The sequence below is a fragment of the Buteo buteo genome, chromosome 5 (genome assembly GCF_964188355.1).
Source record: "Buteo buteo chromosome 5, bButBut1.hap1.1, whole genome shotgun sequence".
In the NCBI taxonomy this organism is placed as follows: Eukaryota; Metazoa; Chordata; class Aves; order Accipitriformes; family Accipitridae; genus Buteo; species Buteo buteo.
This window is the reverse complement of record NC_134175.1, coordinates 41,447,848-41,468,441: the sequence shown is the minus strand read 5'-3', so window position 1 is coordinate 41,468,441 and position 20,594 is coordinate 41,447,848. Positions and strand designations below refer to the sequence as shown.

Sequence of the window (20,594 nt, the reverse complement as noted above, 5' to 3'; positions counted from 1 at the left end):
AATTAGTGGGCTTGGTGCATCCAGTTCCCTCAAAAGTATCAGCTGTCAAATGTTTCCAGTCTAACACCTCATCGGTACTGGCTGTGCTCTTCTACTGTTTGCTACCGCAGTTGGGAATGGACTGGAAGTCACAGATTAAATATTCACGTGCAGGTTCAGACAGCAGCAGATATATTTGCTCAGTATGGTTTCTCCTCTGTTTCAGTAAATAACTTCTGCTTTGGACTGAATGGGTACAAATAAACCCGTGCTTAATTAGGCTAAAATAACACAATATTTTACCAGCTTCCAGTGTCTTTACCAAGCCAGGCTACTACGCCTTGGAGTATAGTGTGCAACAGATGCATCCTCACCAGTTGACTCCAGAAGACCATCCAGCACATGACCTCACGGGGAGATGCTTTTTTGTGTGCTAGCTTCTCAGCTAGGAAGACTTTTATAGAAATTGAAGTTTGTTAATCTGTAATATAGTTCTGTGCAAAGAAGAGAATCCTGCAAATTAGGATTTTAGATTTCTGCAGGACAGGGTTTTAGTTAGGAATATATTGAAGTACCTAAGCAGGAAAGGGTCCAGCAACGTAAATGGTATTAGCTGGTCTAGGTCAGAAGCTATGCTCAGACTCTGCACAAAGCAGAGAAATGTGGAAGTGGAGGGGGAACAGATGGGTACTCTCTTATTGTATGAAATTTGGGTACAGAGCTGCATTCTGGGTTAGATGCCAAATCAATCATATTCTGAAAACAAAACCCTGTTGGGAGAGGAGCCCATACCTTTTTTCTATAGCATCCCCTCAAGAATTTCTAGTACTTTGCAGTTAAATATATAGTGGTCCTAGTATTATGTGGGATTGAATAACTGTGCTCTAAAGAAAGAGGAATTACTTAACCCACTCATGAAATGCAGACATCTCTAGGGCAGGGAATAACTAACAGGGCTCACAGCACCATGTAATAATGACAGGAGAGGGCAGAGAGGCTGGCAAGCCCTTTGTCTTGTTGAAAGAAAGCGCGAGACCTCTATTCTCAACACACAGCAGGTGGGATGGTGCTTCTCACAGTCCTATTCGATAGACGGATGCACAGTCACCATGACTGATCCGCTTCTGAAATAAGAAGTGCTGAATAGACCCAGCTATGAATTTAAGCTCTCATTTTTGGGTGCCAGGCGTTATGTATCTGATCCCCGATGCCCCTGCTGAGACTCAAGACTGGCAGCACCTGCTCTGTGGCACTCTGTAGCCCCAGCCTGGGCTGGGTGAGTGCTCCTGGGCTGGTTCTGGAGCGCAGTTCCCTGTGATCTTCTCTGTTCAAAAGCAAGCCCCACATGTCATCCCCATGCAGTTGCTTGTCTACGGCTAATGCTAGTGGGTTTCTGCTAAATGATGTCCTTCAACAAGTTGATTTCCATACAGCAAATGAAAGGAGATAGTACGTAATCCAGCTAAGCAACCCTCTTCCTTTCCAGATGATAGGGAGTGTTTTTACACTGCTGAATCTTGCAAATGAAGTCTTCAGGGAAATGATCAACAGTGTGGAGCGTTGTGAGACAGGGAAGCTCACAGAGTGATTGCTGCTTATGGACGGAGCAGCAGTGTCTGCAGCTGTAGGCTCAGCTTAGTGGCAAATTATGATCTATTGGAGGGAGGAAAGCAAAACAGCCACGATAACCCAGCTGAGGTTGTTATTTTTTAACAAGTTTCCTTTTCTGTTTACAGTAGAATATAATAGACTTCCCTCACTTGGAGCCGTGTGGGTGCCAGTCATTAGCAATCACTCATACCCTTTCTTCTGAGGTGACTCCAGAGCCAAGGGCAGGCAGGCTTGTGCCGGGCTTGCTGTACATCTCTCATCGGGGCTGTTTGGATGAACTTTGGGACAGGCGGCTCTCGAGCCTCTTGCACTGCCCGTGGGAGTTGCACGCTAGTCTCGCAACTCCCTTTCCCTGTGTGTACTGTTAGAAAGTCCCTGCCTTACGTGGCCTCTTCCTCCCCCACTGCTTAACTCCCCGGAGATGCTCAGTTAGCCAGATCTGCGGTCCACAGGTCTCTGGATACAAGGCTGTGGGGAGGAAGACTGTGGCTCTCCAACAACGTGAAGGAGATTTTCTGAAGAAGCCAACTACAGCCTTGTGCTGCCAGCCCTGCTCCAGTGGGGAGGGACAGGAGCCCCACACCTTTGGGGACTGGCACGTGGAGGGAGTTGCCTGTCTGTGGTCGTGCAGTTGAGAAGAGGGGATTTGCTATTTCTCACTGGCCTGGCCTGAAAGATAAACTCCTTCTACCATGGAAAATCCTGAGCACACAATCCTTGTGGGAGGCAGGAAGTAACAGCCTGTTCAAGCACGAGATTCTCCTGACCAGCCTGGTCTATTAAAGAGAAGTTCCTGCTGTTTTCCTGCTGGCAATGGTGTGAATTATAGTGCAGACGGACCCGCTGTCCTTCACTGGAGTTTGTGTCTGGGTAATGTTTTCAAAGCTGCAGCATTGCTGGGAAAAATAGGTCAGAAGTATCATCATGAAAAGAGGGAGGATTCCTCCTCCAATCTAAGCAGAGCACAGAAAGAGGCACTTGTGTAGCTGATACAGAGTCAACCTGATGGATAACATCCTATCCAGGGACTGTGCAGGGTTATGATTAGAGAAATAACCAGCAAATTGGGTTTGCTCACTTAGACTGCTAGCTCCCTACAGCTGTGCACTGCTTGATGCAGCAAATCTCAGTCCGAGTTAGAGCTAAGGAAGGTGTATTCCGGCTGCAATACAGGTAATTTTTTTTAATGTAATAAATAACCCCACAGTCTCCTTTTCAAAAAATCCTTTGTCTCTGTCTTGTGTCCCTATAGGAAGAGTGCCAGAACTATGTCCGAGTGCTGATTGTTTATGGCAAGAAGGTTTTTACCTGTGGTACCAATGCCTTTTCACCGGTGTGTTCCAGTCGACAGGTCTGTTTTGTGTCTTTTACAGTGATAGGGAGGGTTGGATACATGCTCTGGGGAAGGCCAGTCATTTGGCAGGGCATCACGGAGGCAGGGAATATGTTTCAAATGTAGCTATCTGAAATTATTTTGGTTTTCTTCTTTGGGTCCCTTTGAGCTGCTTTGGGGCAGTGGGTGTATCTGCAGGTGGGGAACAAAAAACTTGTGTTATGGGTGAGCTGGATCTGGACAAAGTGCTGTTCATGTAAACTTTGGGTATGCTGCTGAAAATGGGCAATATAGACAAGATTAGCTGTGAGTACCTCCTAAGCTGAATACTTAAATGTTTCCTTAAAATAAATGGCAAAACTCCCTTTGGCTTCAAGGGAGGCAGGAGCAGGTCCAGAGCAATGTTTATTTTTTTATTTTTTAATGCCAGTATGCATTCAGGAGGTGTCTATGGGAGATTAGAAACCTGTGCTAGCAGCAGGAGCACCTGATTACAGTGAGTGTGTTGGGGCCTAGAGGCTTTATGGGCTGGGGAATTACCCTTCTTACAAAGCAATAGGATCAGTGAGGCTCAGACACAACTTCTTACGTTGGCAAAGGATGGATGTAAAGATCAATTTACAGTCATCGCTGACATTATATTCTTACTACATTGGCAAACGATGGATGTAAAGATCAATTTACAGTCATTGCTGACATTACATTCTTATAGCTGCCTGTTTTTTTAAAATCAGGGTTTTGCTCGTAGGTACTCGTGGATGAACTGAATTCTCTATGCCAGTAAGAAAGCCAGATGCTCTTTAAATTCTCTCCTCTCTCCTTTTAAATACAGGTAGGAAATCTTAGCAAAATCATTGACAGAATTAATGGAGTGGCTCGGTGCCCGTACGACCCTCGGCATAACTCGACAGCTGTGATTACATCACGAGGAGAACTCTATGCTGCAACTGTAATTGATTTCTCTGGACGGGATCCTGCTATTTACCGCAGCCTTGGAAATGTTCCCCCACTTAGGACAGCACAATACAACTCCAAATGGCTCAATGGTAAAGTCATGTGGGTCGTATCTGAGCAAGAGGTGTATTAAAGTCAGCTTGACAGGCTTGTAAATCTTTCCCTCTCTTTTCATGTTGAGATCCAGAGTTACGATGGGGAAGGGCTTCCGGTGCAATAATCGATGCATCTTAGAAGACATTTAAAAATAGCCTGGAAGTATTTCAGAGAAGTTGATTTAGAATATAGAAAGTGGGTCTTTCAGTCTACTTAACATATATATGGGTCTCTGTCTTGCGAGATGACCAAATACATCATTTTAACAAGAAAACCACTCGAAGATTTGAAGATCAAAACCAACTTAAAGCATCATATTGTTGACCCAGTTCTGCACAGTGTTAAGCACCCTCTACTTCCACTGACTCAGCTGAAGATGGTCGGTTTCGGTGCAAAATCAGTCTGAAAATGAGAAATTTCACAGCACGTTATGTTCCATGTGAACCCATGCTGTTGTGGATTTATAGTTATTAAAAGCAGCTGTTACCCCAGTGTGATAATACCCTGCATCAAGCAAGCTATAGAATTTCAACCAGTAATTTGTGCACTGAGTCCACACCTTCTGACTGGGGCAATGCAGGCTGTAGTGATGAAGACCCCGATATTCCCCCTCTCTCCTTTGACCCAGGTAAGTTGACAAGATACTCAGAATCTTTCTATTGGATTTCAGGACCTTTCAATCAAAGATCCGAGCAGTGGGACTATGTGCTCTCTGGAGCTTAAGAACACTGAACTAGGCTTCTGCAGACATACTGAAGTCAGTATGACGATCCGGAGTTTTAGGAGAAGGATGTCATCAGGCAAGACTGTGAATTAGGACCAAGAAGCAGCATAACCCCTATAAGCTCATTAGAAATATATGCCTCTTGTCGGTGCATGCATGAAGAATTCAGAAGGAAGCCACATTGGAACAGGGGAGTTTAAGGAAAGACAAACAGAAACTGAGTTTCTAGTCTGTGACTGGAAAAACTAACAGGACTCTTGGATTTATAAGCTTGTGCAGCGTTGGTGACACTGGAGTAATTTCATCCTGTTCTGGTCACTTTTCAACAAGAAACAGAAAACTTGAAGATGATTCAGAGAAGAGCCATGGAGTGATTTGAAGCTTGGAAAGCCTGCCTCACAGTGAGAGACTTAAGGAGCTCAATTTATTTATCTTTCTGAAAAGGAGATAAAAGTTGTTTTGTTCGTGATATGGAAGTACTTACATCAAGAGAAGATTTCTGGCAGGATAAAGTTCTTTAATCTAGCAGACAAGTCATGACAAGAGCCTATGATTGGAAGCTGAAACCAGATAATGTCAAATGGAAAAAGAAGTACAGGTTGCAGCTGGGGCAGTCTTTAGTCATTTGAACAAGTCACTGAGGAAAGTGGTGGATGTAAAGCCACGTGACATTGTCCAGTAAGATCAGATCTCCTTCGAAAGATGTGGTCTAATTCACCTGTTAGTTACAGGATCTGATGGTGGAATTACAGGGTGAAATTCACAGGTTCCTGTTAGCCAGAAGGTCAGATTCGCGATCATAACGGTCCCTTTAAGGTTCACTGTTTCTTTGAAGGACAAAGTTTGATGGGAGATGCTTTGCAGTGCCCTCCCCTCTGTACCATCGTCTGCCTCCCAAACCTGCCTTGCAGCAGTATCAGCCTGCCTTCCTCTCCCTCTGCCATGACTCTGTTCTCCTTTCACTCCTGGGCTGCAGCACTAAAGGAATTCTGTACTTTCCTTTTTTCTTCTTCCTTTGAGCATTACTCAGAAATGAATGTTGTAAAAGCACCCTATAAAACCAACAGGGTTTTTTTTGTTTAGTCAAATATTATTCATTGGCCAATCTTTTCCCTTTGCCAAAGAAGCTGTTGAGATAAAAGACCGTACGCTTTAAAGCTTTGTTAAATACCCAGTTAAAATATTCACTACAAAACGAATTCAAGGTTCTTTTCAATTCTTGTGAAAATAATAACAATAATTCTAGGAGAAAAAGAATTAAGGAGAGCTTGCTTCAATACTGTCAGTCTGTGGCACGGTTTTGTTTTACAGACATAAGATAATCTTTTGTGCATAGAAACTGGAAAGGCTTCGTGATAAAAGCCAGATGTGATTGCGCTGGGAGAGTAGGTTGAATGTTTCAGTGCAGCAGTCTGGGGAATCGGGCGGATGCACGCAGCATATTTAACACATCATAAGGTGCACTTCAGAAGTGAATAGGTGAAGGAACCCAATGGGAAGGCTTTATGTTGTAAAATGAGTATAGGTACATAGAATAGTCATGCATATGCAAAGTGTTGAACTCTGCTTTCCCTGAAATCAGTAGCAGCTTTGCCAATAAAGTGGGGAAACAATGGGGTTTTTCCAAGATCTGACAAATGGAGCTAGAGCTGTATCCCCATATATCATTATTCCCATCTACAGTTTTTATGTCCTCTGCTGACTCCAAACTCCCCGTGGTCCCGACTTTGACAGCCTGCATAAAGGGAGCTGGTGGTGCAATGCATTGAGCAAGTCAGTGAGCACGGATTGATTTCTGACCTGTATAAATCTCTTCAAATGTTTGTTTTTCAGAGCCTAACTTTATTGCTGCCTACGACATTGGTTTATTCACCTATTTCTTCTTCCGTGAGAATGCGGTAGAACATGACTGTGGGAAAACAGTGTATTCTCGAGTGGCAAGGGTTTGCAAAAATGATATTGGAGGGAGATTTTTGCTGGAGGACACATGGACAACTTTCATGAAGGCCAGGCTGAACTGCTCCCGTGCTGGAGAAATCCCTTTCTATTATAATGAATTGCAAAGCACCTTCTACCTTCCTGAGCAAGATCTGATCTATGGTGTCTTCACTACTAATGTGTAAGTTGCACTGACTTTACTGCCCTTCTTCTATCCCCAGCAGTCTGAGAGTGACAATATCCTGATTTCTTAGACAGTCTGAGCAATCGTTTTTGAAAGATCCTTTGGTTAACGTGAAGGAATAGATAGGTCTGTGTTATCCATCATGGCAACATAGCCTTTAGGGCAATGTTTTTAATCCATGGTTCATAGATTCCTGAAGTCCATAAAAGGTGACTGTGCAGTTCTAGGGTAACTTAATTTGATATAAACCTAGGCTGTGACAGATTTCTGACTTTTTGTAGTGGCAAAGCTACTTGTGTAGTTCAGAGAACTGGTCTAAAAATGACCCAACAGAAAAATGTAATTAATTTTCAGCCAGGTTAACTGCCTGGACAACCTGACACAACTGTGTGAACATCGGGGCTGGCCCATGAGATGGACAGGTACATATGCTTAGGAGAGAAGGACTGGAAGGAGGAGAATGAGGCAGATGGGATCACAACAGCCTAGACTGAAATCAGCATAAATTACTGTTGATCAACACTTTATAGAAGCAAGGTCATGCAGGCTACACAACATTTGACATTTCCAAGAGGGACTGTACCTCCACTACAGACTGTTTCAAATCCACAAATCAAAAGCAGCATTGGAACTCCGAGGGGAAAGCATGATTTCTGAAACTTCATAATCGCCTCCTTTTGGCTTGATATTGAAAAAACTTGTAATTGGTATGATTTAGTGTAGCTGTGAAAGCAGAAAGGAGAAGAGGAGTTAATTAAAAAATATATTAAAAAACTCATAATGTATATTTTTAAGCCAGGAAAACTCAAATAACTTTTTCTCTGAAGCCCAAGGCTAGGATGATGAGTTTCAAGCTATAACCAGTCTGCGTGGTATTGAGTTTCAATAATACATGCTCTCCAGGGGGGTGTTATCCTGATGTGTAAACTAGAGAATGAAAATCTGAGTTAGTTACTTCACACGACAAACACCCAAAGTGCCTTACTCATGCTGGGTAGCCAACTTCTTTGGGGTTTTTGTGTGCAATGGTGTACTGTTGAATGTAAATAAGGGTCTGTTCCCAAGAAGCCCACAGCAAACCAAAGAAGTGAAGCTCCAGTGAAGTACAGGCCTTCCTATTTTAATGTATCACTTGCTGGTGTGACAGGGCTTGAACTTCAGCCCTTGAACTCACAAAGCATCAGCCCCAACTTCTTGAGCTAAAGCACTGTTGGGAGCTTCACTGCGAGAGTCAACAGAGCCTGAATGTTATTCCTGCTCTGTAAATGCCAAGAAGTAGTTTTTTGGCCACCCTCATCCATCTTCCATGTGTTGTTTCTGCACTACCATTGCCAATGTCAGCCAAAAGTGAGCCGGGGGAGAAGCAACTAAAAAAACCCAAACATTATTAAGCACTGCACCTTGACTGTGGACTTCGGGGAAAACCCGTCCTGGGATTGAGAGCAGCGTGAGTCATTCTAAAGAACATTTAGAGGATGTTAGCCAAACTTCCTGAACATTAAAAGGAAAACCGGCTACTGCTTTGGGCATTTGAGATGACACTTCCCCCCGCCCCCCGAGCGGACTTCTATGCCCATACTGATAATGTTTTATCTATCCATTTGTCCATTCATCTAGCCGAGAACAGAAGTTGGAAATGAGAAAATTATTAATAACTGTATTATATTTATCAAATCGGTATAGGTTTTAGACTATAAGTGGGGAGACATAAGCTAGCTCTGGTTGGAACAGTTCTCTTCTGCTGCATCTGTCTCCCAGGTTTAACATGAGACGTGATGAGTGTTACCTGTCTCCTTTGGGTTACACTTAAGTCACTCTTCATACATTACAGGTGTACATTCTCTCTTGTATCTTCTGAGGACAATATAATATGTAACATTTGTGTAATTGAAGAAATGAGTTATTGATAATAGCTGAAGTTAGATCAAGTAGCGTTTTGGGTCTACAACATGATGTTCTTTTGAGAGTTCAAAGAGAAAATGTTCCAATTTGTCATCTGACTAGAGAAATAATGGTAATTATTCTTTTAACTTCCACTGGGACTTATGTCATGCTGCATGAGCTCTGCATACCAAAGAGCGTTGATGTATGCTCCAGTCTGAGTTTCTTTATAATAGAATACCAATGCATCACAAAACTATGATTTTTTTTGTTTAAAGGTATTTTTATTTTGGAAAGTTCATGTTTAATGCATTTAGGGTCATCTTATAAGAAAGCAATATTAGTGGTTGCGGTAACACCCACAGGTAGATTTATTGCTTCATGTTATGTTATGCCCAGCTGAATCAGTGGGAAAGAGAGCTTTTGGGGGAAGCTGCTGATATTTAAGATGTTTTTATTAAAATTTTTCTGGGAGGTAGTAGAGACAATGTTAAAACCTCCTTGAACTTAACCCATTCTCTAAACCACCTAGTTAATCACAGGAAGTAGGAGGTGGGAATAAAGGAGGTTGCACTTCACACCAGGACAGCACAGGGGCCAGCTGCACAAGTTGATGTCACTGGCTTGAGACTGGGATCAAACTTTTCATAGGGAGGGAAGGGAAATATGCCAGGCTGCAGATGGAAAGGAAAATGGGCCACAGGTTTAATGGAAAACCTCTTTCCTTTCTCCTGTCTAGCAAAGGGAAAGGGCTAAACTGTGGAGTCCTTAGCAGGGCCCTAAAAAGACACATCTTTTTTTTTTAAGTATTTTTGTTAGACTAGTGGGGTTTTATTCTTTCTTTTCCTTTTTCATTTTCTTTCTCATTCTCTTTTTTTTTCCATGTGCGCCTCAAGGCATTTACTTGTCATCCATCATTAGCTTTGTCTTAAGAGCTGCCGTCTGTGAGCATGCACTGCGTCAGTGGTGTTCAGACAAAAGTGGAGAAAGGTTCGCCTGGCGTTGCTTTGACATGTTCAAAGTGAGCTACTCCATCACTCTGGGGATGGAAGGGGCAGGGGCAGGAGCAGAGAACGGGAAGGCAAAGCAAGAAGTTCTTCCTGACGTTGTATTGCTCAGAAGAACTATGCAGTGAAGAATCTGTTCTTCTGATTTCCAGCCTGGGATTGTGGAGCAAGGCGTTTTTTTGTGCAAGAGAGTGTAATTATTGGTTTAGTAAAAAAAAAAAAAAAGTGTTCTTTTCAGAGAATTCAAATTGCTTTAATTAGCAGAAAGATACATACAGCAGCACTTGGGTTATTTAAAAGGCACCGTGACGAGTCAGTCTCTGGTGCTAGCACTATTTTTAGTTTTATTCTGATATCTTCTGCTCTAAACGTTTTTCTTTTTCTTAAAAAAAAAAAAGCAGGAGGGAAGGGGATGGCTGGGAGCAGGTTTGAATTTGAGGTTACCACTTAGCAAACATTCCTTTCTGGGCCAGCTTCACAGAGGTGCCCTCACCATCTGGGAAGCACCCTCCAACCCTCTTGAGGCAAAAGTTGCTGAGCCTGCTCAGGACCTTGCAGAAATGGGTCCTCCGTGACTGAAATGAGACAGCAAAAGCCGACTAATCTGGGTGCAAGTCTGACTGGGCAGTGGAGCATTGCTAAAATAAATTCCCTTCCAAAGAATCCTTCCTACAGTGGCATTTCCCTAGCCTTGCCTCCCCTGGCTGGTACGTGCGTGGTGAACAGTCTGCCCGAGACAGATGCTATTCCCAGCTGGGAACACAAAGAAGTGAACTGTGATCATTGAAAACAGAGGCTTTCACATATTAGCAAGACCTTTTTGCGTGCTGAGCTGCTGTAACAACCAGCCTGGCTTGCACTGTCACCCTTTCCCTTCTCCTGCATGCATATGCATGCATGTGTGTGTTTTATTTTTATTTATGTCTATCTATCTATCTCTATATATAGACAGATGGATAGATAGATAAAAATATTAGGAGATATATTTTATAGCTGAATATTTCAGGAGCCTGTAGAAACAGAATTTCACCTTGAGAAACACCAAGAGATTAAAAATTAGGTTGTTTGTAATCAATAAAGATAGATGGGTTGTTAAAAAAATAAAAATAAAACCAGACACAAATAATCCATGCAAATTAAACTGTATTCACCTTTCTTGTCAGAACTGCTTCCATGGCCCTTAAATCACAGACATTTTAAAACCAAGCTTAAAATTGATTCTCAAAATTGCCATGCAAGCCATCTGTATTTTACAATTTATTTATTTATTTTTACTCCCTGTGAGATTGGTATCACTGTACATCTACCTAGCAATTTACATGTATTTTATTTGAGAGGAGTTTGGTGTCTGTTATGATGAAAATGTCAATGTTCTAATGATTAAATTGATTTCTTTCTCCCCTTTTTCAGAAACAGCATAGCTGCCTCAGCAGTGTGTGCCTTCAATCTTAGTGCCATTACTCAGGCATTTAATGGCCCTTTCCGTTACCAAGAAAACCCAAGATCAGCCTGGCTGCCAACATTAAACCCCATCCCTAATTTCCAGGTAATGCTGCTGCCCTTCATTTACTCCAGTCCCTTTTATGTTCTGTCACTCCAGTGGGTTGATTTGTGTGGGGCTCATTTTTCCAGGTAAACCCATGGTGCAGGTAAATTGTATTTCTCCACATTTATGAGTGTTTTAGTCTGTGGAACTTCTTGCCATGTGTTATTGAGACTACGGGATTCATGGCAAAAAATGAATGGTTTTACCGATAATAAGAATGTTCAGATTTCTTATAATAATGAATAATTTAAATCTTTGTTACAATCATCACTGACACATAAACTCCAAGAATGTGATCCTCACTAGGGGACATAGAGACGTGTCCCCACTGAAACTGGGAAGGATTGAAAGCTGAAGCTGGACAAAGTCAAGCTAGAACAGAGACAACCTATATTTCTAAACAAGAAAGGTAATTAACCACTGTGAGTGTGTAAGGATATGATGAATTTTCCATCACTTGATAGGGCCCCTAAGGCTACCAGTGTTTCAGTGCAAGATGGATGTCTTTCCAAGACACGGTAGCTCAGCCAGAAATTATGAACATGTTACAGCAGTAACTGGTGAAGGAGGACACATGACGATGGTCACAGTGGTTCCTTCTCACCTTAAAAATCTTTGGGTTTATGAATGAGCAACTTTCCAGGATTATCAGTTAAGGCCAATTTGAAAATTATAGAACAACTTCAGTTGCTTTATGCCCAGATTCAGACAGAGCGGTGCAGTATGCGTGTGACAGCCCCTGCAAACCTGAGTCTTCTGAAGCATAAGCCCATTTCACAGCTCAGTCCCTTCCCACTTGGGGAGTCCTATGGAGGATGGACTTGTCTTCCTGTCCTCGCTTCCCTGTGATGAATCCTTTCAGCCCGATTGTGTGAATCTGGCTCTTCTTTATTATGGCAAAGGTGCTGAGTCTGCCTGCAAATGCCATCTCCCTTCAAGCTGGTGATGTCAGAGAACTTCCAAAAAGGACTCTGCAGTTGCCTGAAATCCCAGCAAGAGCAGATGGGAGGCAGGTCCACGCTGCAGGCAGCGATGTGCTTGGGTTCCTGCTGAGGAACCTGATTTCTCCCCCTGAATTCCCTCATGGCACCTGAGTGAGGGCTTCTGCCTCTACAAGCTGGGACAGGTTTGGGCTCTCAATCATCCCCTCTGCTTGGTGCACTCAAAACCAAGGAGCAAAGCTTCGCTGAAGGCCCTGCCGTGCCAAACATGGGCAGTCTTTTTTTCTTCTCTCCTTTTTTTTTTTTTTTTTGAGTTTAAAGGGAATGTTAAGGTTAACTGAGAATCAAGGACTTTCTGTCCCTTGCTGGGCTAACCCAAGAGGAATAGAAAAGGACTTTGGAAAGCATTTCCATGTAGTGAAAAGTATCAGATAAAATGTGGAGTGCAAAGATTGCAGCAGCAAGATGAAAGAAAAGGGTCAGAGGAAAATAAGGAAAGGAAAAGGAGGTATGTGGCAGACAAAAGGAAGATTGCAAGAAGAGATTAAGATGTTTTTCAAGTGCAGGAGGAACAAGAGGTCAGTGAAGGGCTTTTAGGAGATGACAAGGGTAATTTAGTGACAGAAGAGGCAGATATCGCAAAAAAATTAAATTAATTTTTTTGCCTCAGTGTTCACAAAGGAAGATGAGGGAAGCATGCCAGAATTATTTTTTTTTCTTGCAGGGAGGAAGGAGAAATACTGAAGGATATAGAGGATCAGGGCAGTGCAGATAATCAGGAAATTAGAACAAAACAAAATAAAACCAAACCAGAGGGATGCTGTGTCAGCACGTGGGCTGCCAATAGACCAAAAGGATTATCTGTGACTCGATGAGAATAGAAAACAAAACCAACAATGACATTCCTGCCACTGGGACTCCTCCTTCAGTGACACTCTAGAACGGAAAGTGAGTGGGGATAAAAGCATGCAAAGCAAGACAGTACTGTAAACCAGAAGGAGTACAGGATACAGCAGAAGAGAGAGATCTAAAAACTCTTTAGAATGTGGGGTGAGTCATGAACTAAAAAAGACCATTGCAATAGAAAAAAAACCATTAAAACCCACTTGAGGACACATCAAAAACCCACTGAAGTTTCCTTAGTCTGGCTACTCAGGAAGATGCCTAAGCTGATAAAAAAATGACCATGTTCATAGGTGGTGGGAATTAGTATCACCCTGTTCACCTAGTTCACACAAGCTCCAAAATATTGTAGGGCTTAGTACACCAGCTGTTAGGATCTGTATTTATTGTGTAAATGTGAGCTAAATTCCTGTCAACTCATTTTAGCACCTTGTAAAGAGAAGCTCTGCATGGTGCACCGTGGAAAGGCGGCCACACTGCAAAGAATTGCTTTGATGCATATCGAGAGTATGCACATGGGAAATTTGCACACTGTAGCTGGAGTGCTGTAAATTGACATCCTAATTCACAGTATACTAACTTCTTTTCCAAGGAAAGCCCAAACGCCTGGACCCAAAATGAAGAAAAATAAATTTGTGGGTTTTTTTCTAATGAAGTTACTCAGGTGTGAGCTTCACTTAGAAGCGAAGTTTTCCATGGACTGAGTATGGGAGTTGGCAGGATTTCTAGTTGTACCACTGACTCCCATGGCCTTGGGCAAGATATATAGCCAGTCACCCAGCTGTCTTTTGGGGTACTAAATCTTCTGCCCACCATGCATGGCATTGTGGGGAAGAGTGAAGATCCAGCCCTGATTACTGACATGGACAGTTTGATCTTGCATTGGCTTTTGAAAATGCTGAATTCTAGAGATTAGCGTGAGATAGAAACTCAAGCCTTAAAATGTGCTATCCACCTGGTAGGAGTTACGTTGGTGTGGAAAAGAACACAAGATGAGCTCTCTTCTTCCCTCCTATTCTGGATGGACAAGGGCATTGAGTCCTATTTCAGTGCACCCCTTGGTGCTGAAGGATGGATGAACACAGGCTGATCTGCCATTCACTGTGGTGATAGAAGAGCTGCCTGTGGGGAGGGGGGAGCTAGTGGCTAACCTGACTTGCCTCAGATGAAACCGGAGGGGTCTGTTCAGAATGGAGCACATCAGAGAAAAGCAACGTGGTGAGTTGCGTTCTTTGATGCAAAACCAACCCATTTTTCAGGTTTTTTAACCTCCAGTTTCCATGCATTGTGTAGACTGAGATGCCAGGTAGAGTCTGAAGATTATTTGAAATGCTTCAAGGATTTATCACCGCAAAAACTTTCTGTCCACTGCTAGCTTTAAATCTTTCTACAGCTAGTTTTAATTCTTTGTTTTCCTCCTCGGTTTGTTAATGCCTTTTGCCCTTCTGATGTGCTGGCTGCAGGGTATCACAAGGGAATGAAACACCACATCGCTGGTCAGTGGACCAGTAGGCTGAGGACCTATGATCAGGCTAAGGGCCTGATCCTGTGACCCTCACACAGACCCACCTCCCCAGGAAATCAACAGGACATGGGTTTCCAGAAGAATTCCAGGGTTTGGTCTTAGGCTGCTGGAGTGGGGAGAAAATGCAGGTGCTGAAGTGCAATCTTCCATGTTTAGTGTGGGACGCTGAGTGATGACAGCCCTAACGAGAACCTGACGGAGAGAGTCCTGCAGGATGCGCAGCGCTTGTTCCTGATGAATGATGTCGTGCAGCCGGTGACTGTAGATCCGTACGTGACTCAGGACAGCATTCGATTTTCCAAGCTGGTGGTTGATATTGTTCAGGGGAAGGATACTCTCTACCACGTGATGTATATTGGAACAGGTAAGAGCATCAGGGCTTGAGAAAATTCCCTCCACTTGCTCGTAGACCTAGCAGCTCTGGGACCCTGGTCGTGATGTCATTACACAGTTGTCATTCAATACCATTTTGGCACAAAACTGCGTGGAAGTTAGTTTGCCTGAGAAAATTAAAAGCAGGATGGAGGACCTGAGGCAGAGTCCCAAGTGAACAGACCATAAATCTACATTGTGTTTAAAAACAACAATAATATTTTTTTGTATAAAAACATGTTTCAACTAATCAGGCTAATACACAACAGTGGGGAGGAGCAAAGGTCACTGAAATGCTCTGTGGTTTCGTGCACGTAAGTAGCCTCCCTGCGCTATGACATACTCATCTCTAAATAAGCAATAATAATACTTAACCTCCAGGCTTGCCCAAGGTTTTAATTATGTCTTTCTTAGCACTTCCATGTGCCTACTGGCGTATGACTCCCAGTGCTTTCGGGAATGGGCATGCACTGAGATGTAATGCAGATGGGGAAGCTGAGGCAAGTGCTTTTTTTGCGGTAGCATAGCAAGCCAGTGGTAGAATTAAGTGTATGATTTAGTCTCTTGATTTCTGCTGCCATTCTGTAATTAGCAGGACACATTGCCTCTTCTGAAAAGCACAGAAATCTTGGATAAATGAAAGATGCTGAAGAAGGACAAAGTGTTATAAATGGTTGTCTTAGCCCATATTCATACTAATGATGGAGGTTAAATTAAATAGTTTGATTAATCAGAGCATATGGCCAGCCTCATGGGTATAATGTTGTTATCCTCTATTGCAGAAGCTTTGACTTTAGAATAAGATGGATTGCCTCCATAAGTGTTAGTTTAATCTCACATCTGAATGCAGAGTCATTGCCTCATTCTCATGTTACCACCTTCCAGGACTGTGTCATAATTTATCTAACTTTTACCACCACTTATTTCAAAAGTGATCATCTTGGATGTGTTCTAGTAACATTCCCCCTGTGGGAGCCTCCATGGACATTGATTATGATGAGAAGATTGTACTTAAATGGAAACACAACATGGTTCTGCCATTTTGATATCTTGATATTTTAAGTGAGGAGTCCCAGCTACAAAGCCTGAGAGAAAGCTGGGATACTTTCTGCCTCGTATCATTTGTGTAGAAAGGTCCACTGCCATAACCTTACCTCCTTATTCGTGTTTGCTTTCTGGCCCTGGTTAGTGGTGACTGAAGAGTAAGCTCTGCTGGACCTGAAACATTTAAACCAGTCAAATACTTCAGTAGACGTCCCTGCCCAGAGGCAGCCTGAACACAAACCCAGTCCTGAGACAAAACGAGCCCCACCTTGGGCCTCAGTCTTGTTCCACACTTAAGGCCCTTCTAAGTGAAAGAGAAGCATTGCATGGCAGCCAACCCTGCCACTGTAAATTGCTGAGCTTTGGTGCCAATACAGAAGTTATCGGGATAGAAAAATTAATCTTCAGGAACAATCGGGGCTGACAGACCTCTTTGGGATTTTAATGAAAAATGGTGTGGTTGCCCCCTTTTCCCCAGCATAAATCTCCCACAGTTTATCACAACTTTAAATTGTTTAGGTAAGAGCACTGTGAAGACAAACATAAGTTTCTGTGTATGCACAGCTCATGCCATAACATCCCCTTGTCAAGCTGGCAGGACGGCTTCTTCCAGGAAGAGGATCAATTAGATCCGTGACCCATGCAGTCATTACGGAGGCCTCTGAGATTTCCAGCAGGGCCGCTGCATCTGTTGTCATTTGTCATGGCATCAAATCACACCGATCTGCTCCATAAACCAAAAGAAATACAGACTCGAGGCACCAGAAATGATCCCTGCTATCTCGGGTCACCTTGCTGTATAACTCACTGGTAAGGGGAGCAGAATCTTTTCTGCCTCAGTGCTCCAACTGGGAAATATTTCCAGGTATTCACTCTCCAGATGGTTCACATCCTTCTGGATTCTCATTAAAATGCATTCACAGGCGGTTTCTGGAGTGTCTGAGAACTGCTGAGGATTGTAACGATGTAGCTGGAGCTCTTTCTACCACATGCAGCAGATGACCCAGAACTAGGTTTAAAGTGGCTGTGTAAAGATGACATTAATATTTCCCTCTTTAGGCAGGTATGAAATGAAGTCAATGCCTCCAAGATTTACTCATGTCTTGTTTCTTGTTCCATTAGAGTACGGCACCATCTTGAAGGCCCTTTCTAGCACTAACAGGAGCCTAAGGAGCTGTTATTTAGAGGAAATGCAGATCCTCCCCGATGGACAACGGGAAGCAATCAAGAGTCTCCAAATCCTGCACAGCGACAGGTCGCTCTTTGTGGGCTTAAATAATGGAGTGCTTAAAATTCCTCTGGAGAGATGCTCCATGTACAGAACAGAAGGGTAAGCACATTTACAGCTCTGATATATTCCACTTCAGGTTAAAAAGAAAAGCACCAGGGAAACATATTATAGTCTGATTCAGTTTAGAAGGCTTTTTTTCATCACTACAAGACAAAAGACACTGTTGAAAGTGCATCTCCTGATAGATACATTCATGACAGGAGCAATGAGAATGAGCAATATTTTTTTTGGTAAATATTAATTAGTCCTCATCAGAAATTAATTGTATGTTTACCAAGGAAAGGCTTGCAATATTTACTACCTTTTTTTTTAACTTGACATTTCCGTGTTGCTTTTATTAACTCCATGTGTTTTGCTAGTAGTTCTTATTGGCAGTATGGCTGCAGGTTTCTGAATTTGGGTTGCAGCCAGCATATCCTGGCTTATCCGCGTGATCACCTCGCAAACATCTGATGAGGCAGGGCTGGGCTGCATGGCAACTTGTTATTGCTTTTGGAATCCAATAGCTCATCTCAACTATGTGTGACACCCCTTACACCTGGGTAGATTCTGTGCCTTGATTGTACCTTTTAAAGGGAGTAGGAAAAAAGACCTTTTTTAGTTGTCAGCCGGAGCTGGCTGGCTCCGGAGCAGTGTTCCACCCAGAAATGTATGTAGAAGGTTTCTGCATCCAAATGGTATCCCCCCATTTAAGCAGGTGAAAGAGTGTGTTACCAACTGATGGAGACATATGCTCAAATAATCTCCCTGAGTGTGTAGTGGGGTCTGCTGTGGGTAACTGCTTGTTTACATCTCTTAAAAACATTCTTCCTTTTCCTCTCTTGCCTTTGCCTTGCTTTCCTTGACTAGAGTTTTGTCTGAAACTGATGTCCTCTGTGCTAGACGAGAGGAAGGATTTTGTTAGCAACGTCTAAACGGATTCCCTCTTTCATGGCCTACTGCAAGATGTCCCTGTTCTCTTGCCAAAAAAAAACCTGATACAGAAAATGTCACCATCATTTTATTTTCAACAAGTAGAGTTTATCTATCAGCTCGTACTAAATTCATGTCTGTCTAAATATAAAAATACCAGCTCTTTCTATTTTCACTGAACCTCTTAATTATCCCTTTCAGAAAATGTAACTTGGTCATTACTGCAAGTTTGACACAGAAGTGTTTAATGTGTAAAGGTTTAGTTGCTTATACAGACAGGCTGACACAAAAGTGTTTAGTAAGAGAAAGAGAACCACAGTTGGAAAATGCCATCCTGTCCTCAGCCCTTAAAAGCAGAGATTTAAAAAGGTAGAACATAACAGCTGTCCTCTTCAGGCTGTCCTGGAGAGTTTCAGTTTGAGAATATTTATGTGTATATACATATATATGATCCAGTTTCAAGAGAAATGAGTTCTTCCTTTTCTTTCTTTTCCTCATCTTGAGTTCAGGTTTCCGGTAATTTATAGATCGTGTCCCAGTTTCAGCCTGCGTAAGTACTTTGTATGACATTTCCATTAAAACTCAAATGGTGGAGGTTTGCTCAACTGCCTAAAAAAGGGACAAGCAGGGAAAAAGCAGCGGTGCCTGGAGGGCAGATGGGTGGGGGTACCTCACAGGAGCACCATCAATTTAGGACCTGCGGGCCGCAGGGCAGTACCCTGCTAGTATAAGCTTAACAAAAACCAGGCTCCAAAGAAGTTCCCTTGCCTGCTGGTGGCCACAAGCAGCCTCAGTTTTATGCATTGTACGGCACCGAGTCCTGGCTGAAATTACTGGCAAGCTTGTGTACAAATACCGTTTTTTTCTAAAACAAACTTTCTGGAGGCATTTTTCAGTGAAATAAGGAAGCAGTCCAGCTCTTTGGGGGATGGAGACTCAAACTCTGCCTCTCTTGACTGCTTTCATGATACTTTTAGGCAATTTAAGCCAGCCACTGGGCAATACCGAAGTACGTGAGGTAGGGTCACCTGACAGCACGGTGGGTGCATACGTTTGGCGATGTGGGAGGTCAGAATTTGCTGAATTCAGGTGCCGGCCAGCTAGTGTACTTGTTTACATTGCAATGGATCCTTTGCCCCACGGCTGAGTCTCGTGGAGGGACTGTGCATTTGAAAAAAGGAGGAAAAAAGAAAGAAAACTTAGGAAAGCCAAGGAAGGCCTTTATTTATTTATTCGTTTAAAAGGATGTTTGTTATATTATTATTACTTTTTAAGCTAAGCTCTTTTTTGTAGGAAATTATTCAACTGCAAATTTTTCAGCTGCAAATGTTGGAACCCTTTTTGCCCTTAGCATCCTGGCTATGTAGGTGATAAGTCAACTTGGCCTCCTTTGTATTTCTTTCAATACTGAACTGTATCGAGAAGGATGTTTTAATTTCCTCCAGTGCATTCCACCTGGCACTTCTCCTGGGCTGTGATTTATTGCTTATTGTTGTGTCTATGTTTAATACATGCCAATATACAGCCACCACGGGAAGAAGGGCTCCCACCCTTACAACACCCCCCGCTTACTTTTTTGTCGTGCTGTGACTTCTTGACTGGCCTCCCTGAAAAGCTCTGGTTTCAGCAGTTTTTATAATGTAATCGTTTTGATGGAGGCTCAGGAAGCTTGGAGGTGATGGAGAATTTGTGCCTCCCAGGCAGGAATACCACAACATTGTTTGTTTTCTTTGGCTCTGCCCTATGTTATCAGGAAACTTTGCAGCCTTTTACACCCTGGGGGCTGATGTGGGTTCCTGATTGCTGATATAGAGCTCTTGCCTTCACCCTGCCTTCTCCCTTCTCCCTGGAACAGGCTATCATGTATCGAGAGAAAATTGATCCTAGCATTGATCCCCTCCAGCAATCCTTGCTGCTGTGCTGCTTTAAAACCTTGGGGCTTGGTACTGAGGCTCAGAAATGGGGCAGAGGAAAAAGTAGCAGCGAAGGGAAGAGATGGAAAGGGAAAAAGATTTCTGCAATCTCCTTTACTGTTTGTTTATTGACACGGCATCAATTTAATCTCTTAAATGGTGACCAGAAACTCAGTCCCATGTCTTGATGTAGTTCATTGACCCAATATATTTCTAGGTGTCTGAGCAGTGTTTTGTGTGTGCCCACTGACCTGTCTCAATCTGTCTTTTCAGAACAGCCAGTCTTAGCAACAGGGCAATGGGAAAACATCTGTAATGTCAGCTGCCCAAATTTACAGGCTGGACTTGGCTGCAGGGACCTTGCCTTGTGCGTGTGTTTTCCTGTTGTGCTTCAGTGCTGCCGTTCCCCACTCTCACTGGAGACTATTAGGAAGATGCCC

General features: G+C 43.0%; 1 protein-coding gene across 1 annotated transcript in view; it reads left to right on the top strand.

Moving 5' to 3' along the window:
* SEMA5B (semaphorin 5B) overlaps positions 1 to 20,594 on the top strand; it is a 281,418-nt gene that overhangs the window by 204,834 nt on the left and 55,990 nt on the right. Inside the window, exons 8-13 of the mRNA XM_075028790.1 lie at positions 2,843 to 2,941; positions 3,756 to 3,969; positions 6,531 to 6,816; positions 11,118 to 11,253; positions 14,779 to 14,986; positions 17,161 to 17,368. Coding sequence (XP_074884891.1) covers positions 2,843 to 2,941; positions 3,756 to 3,969; positions 6,531 to 6,816; positions 11,118 to 11,253; positions 14,779 to 14,986; positions 17,161 to 17,368 — 1,151 coding nt within the window. The remainder of the gene's footprint in view (positions 1 to 2,842; positions 2,942 to 3,755; positions 3,970 to 6,530; positions 6,817 to 11,117; positions 11,254 to 14,778; positions 14,987 to 17,160; positions 17,369 to 20,594) is intronic.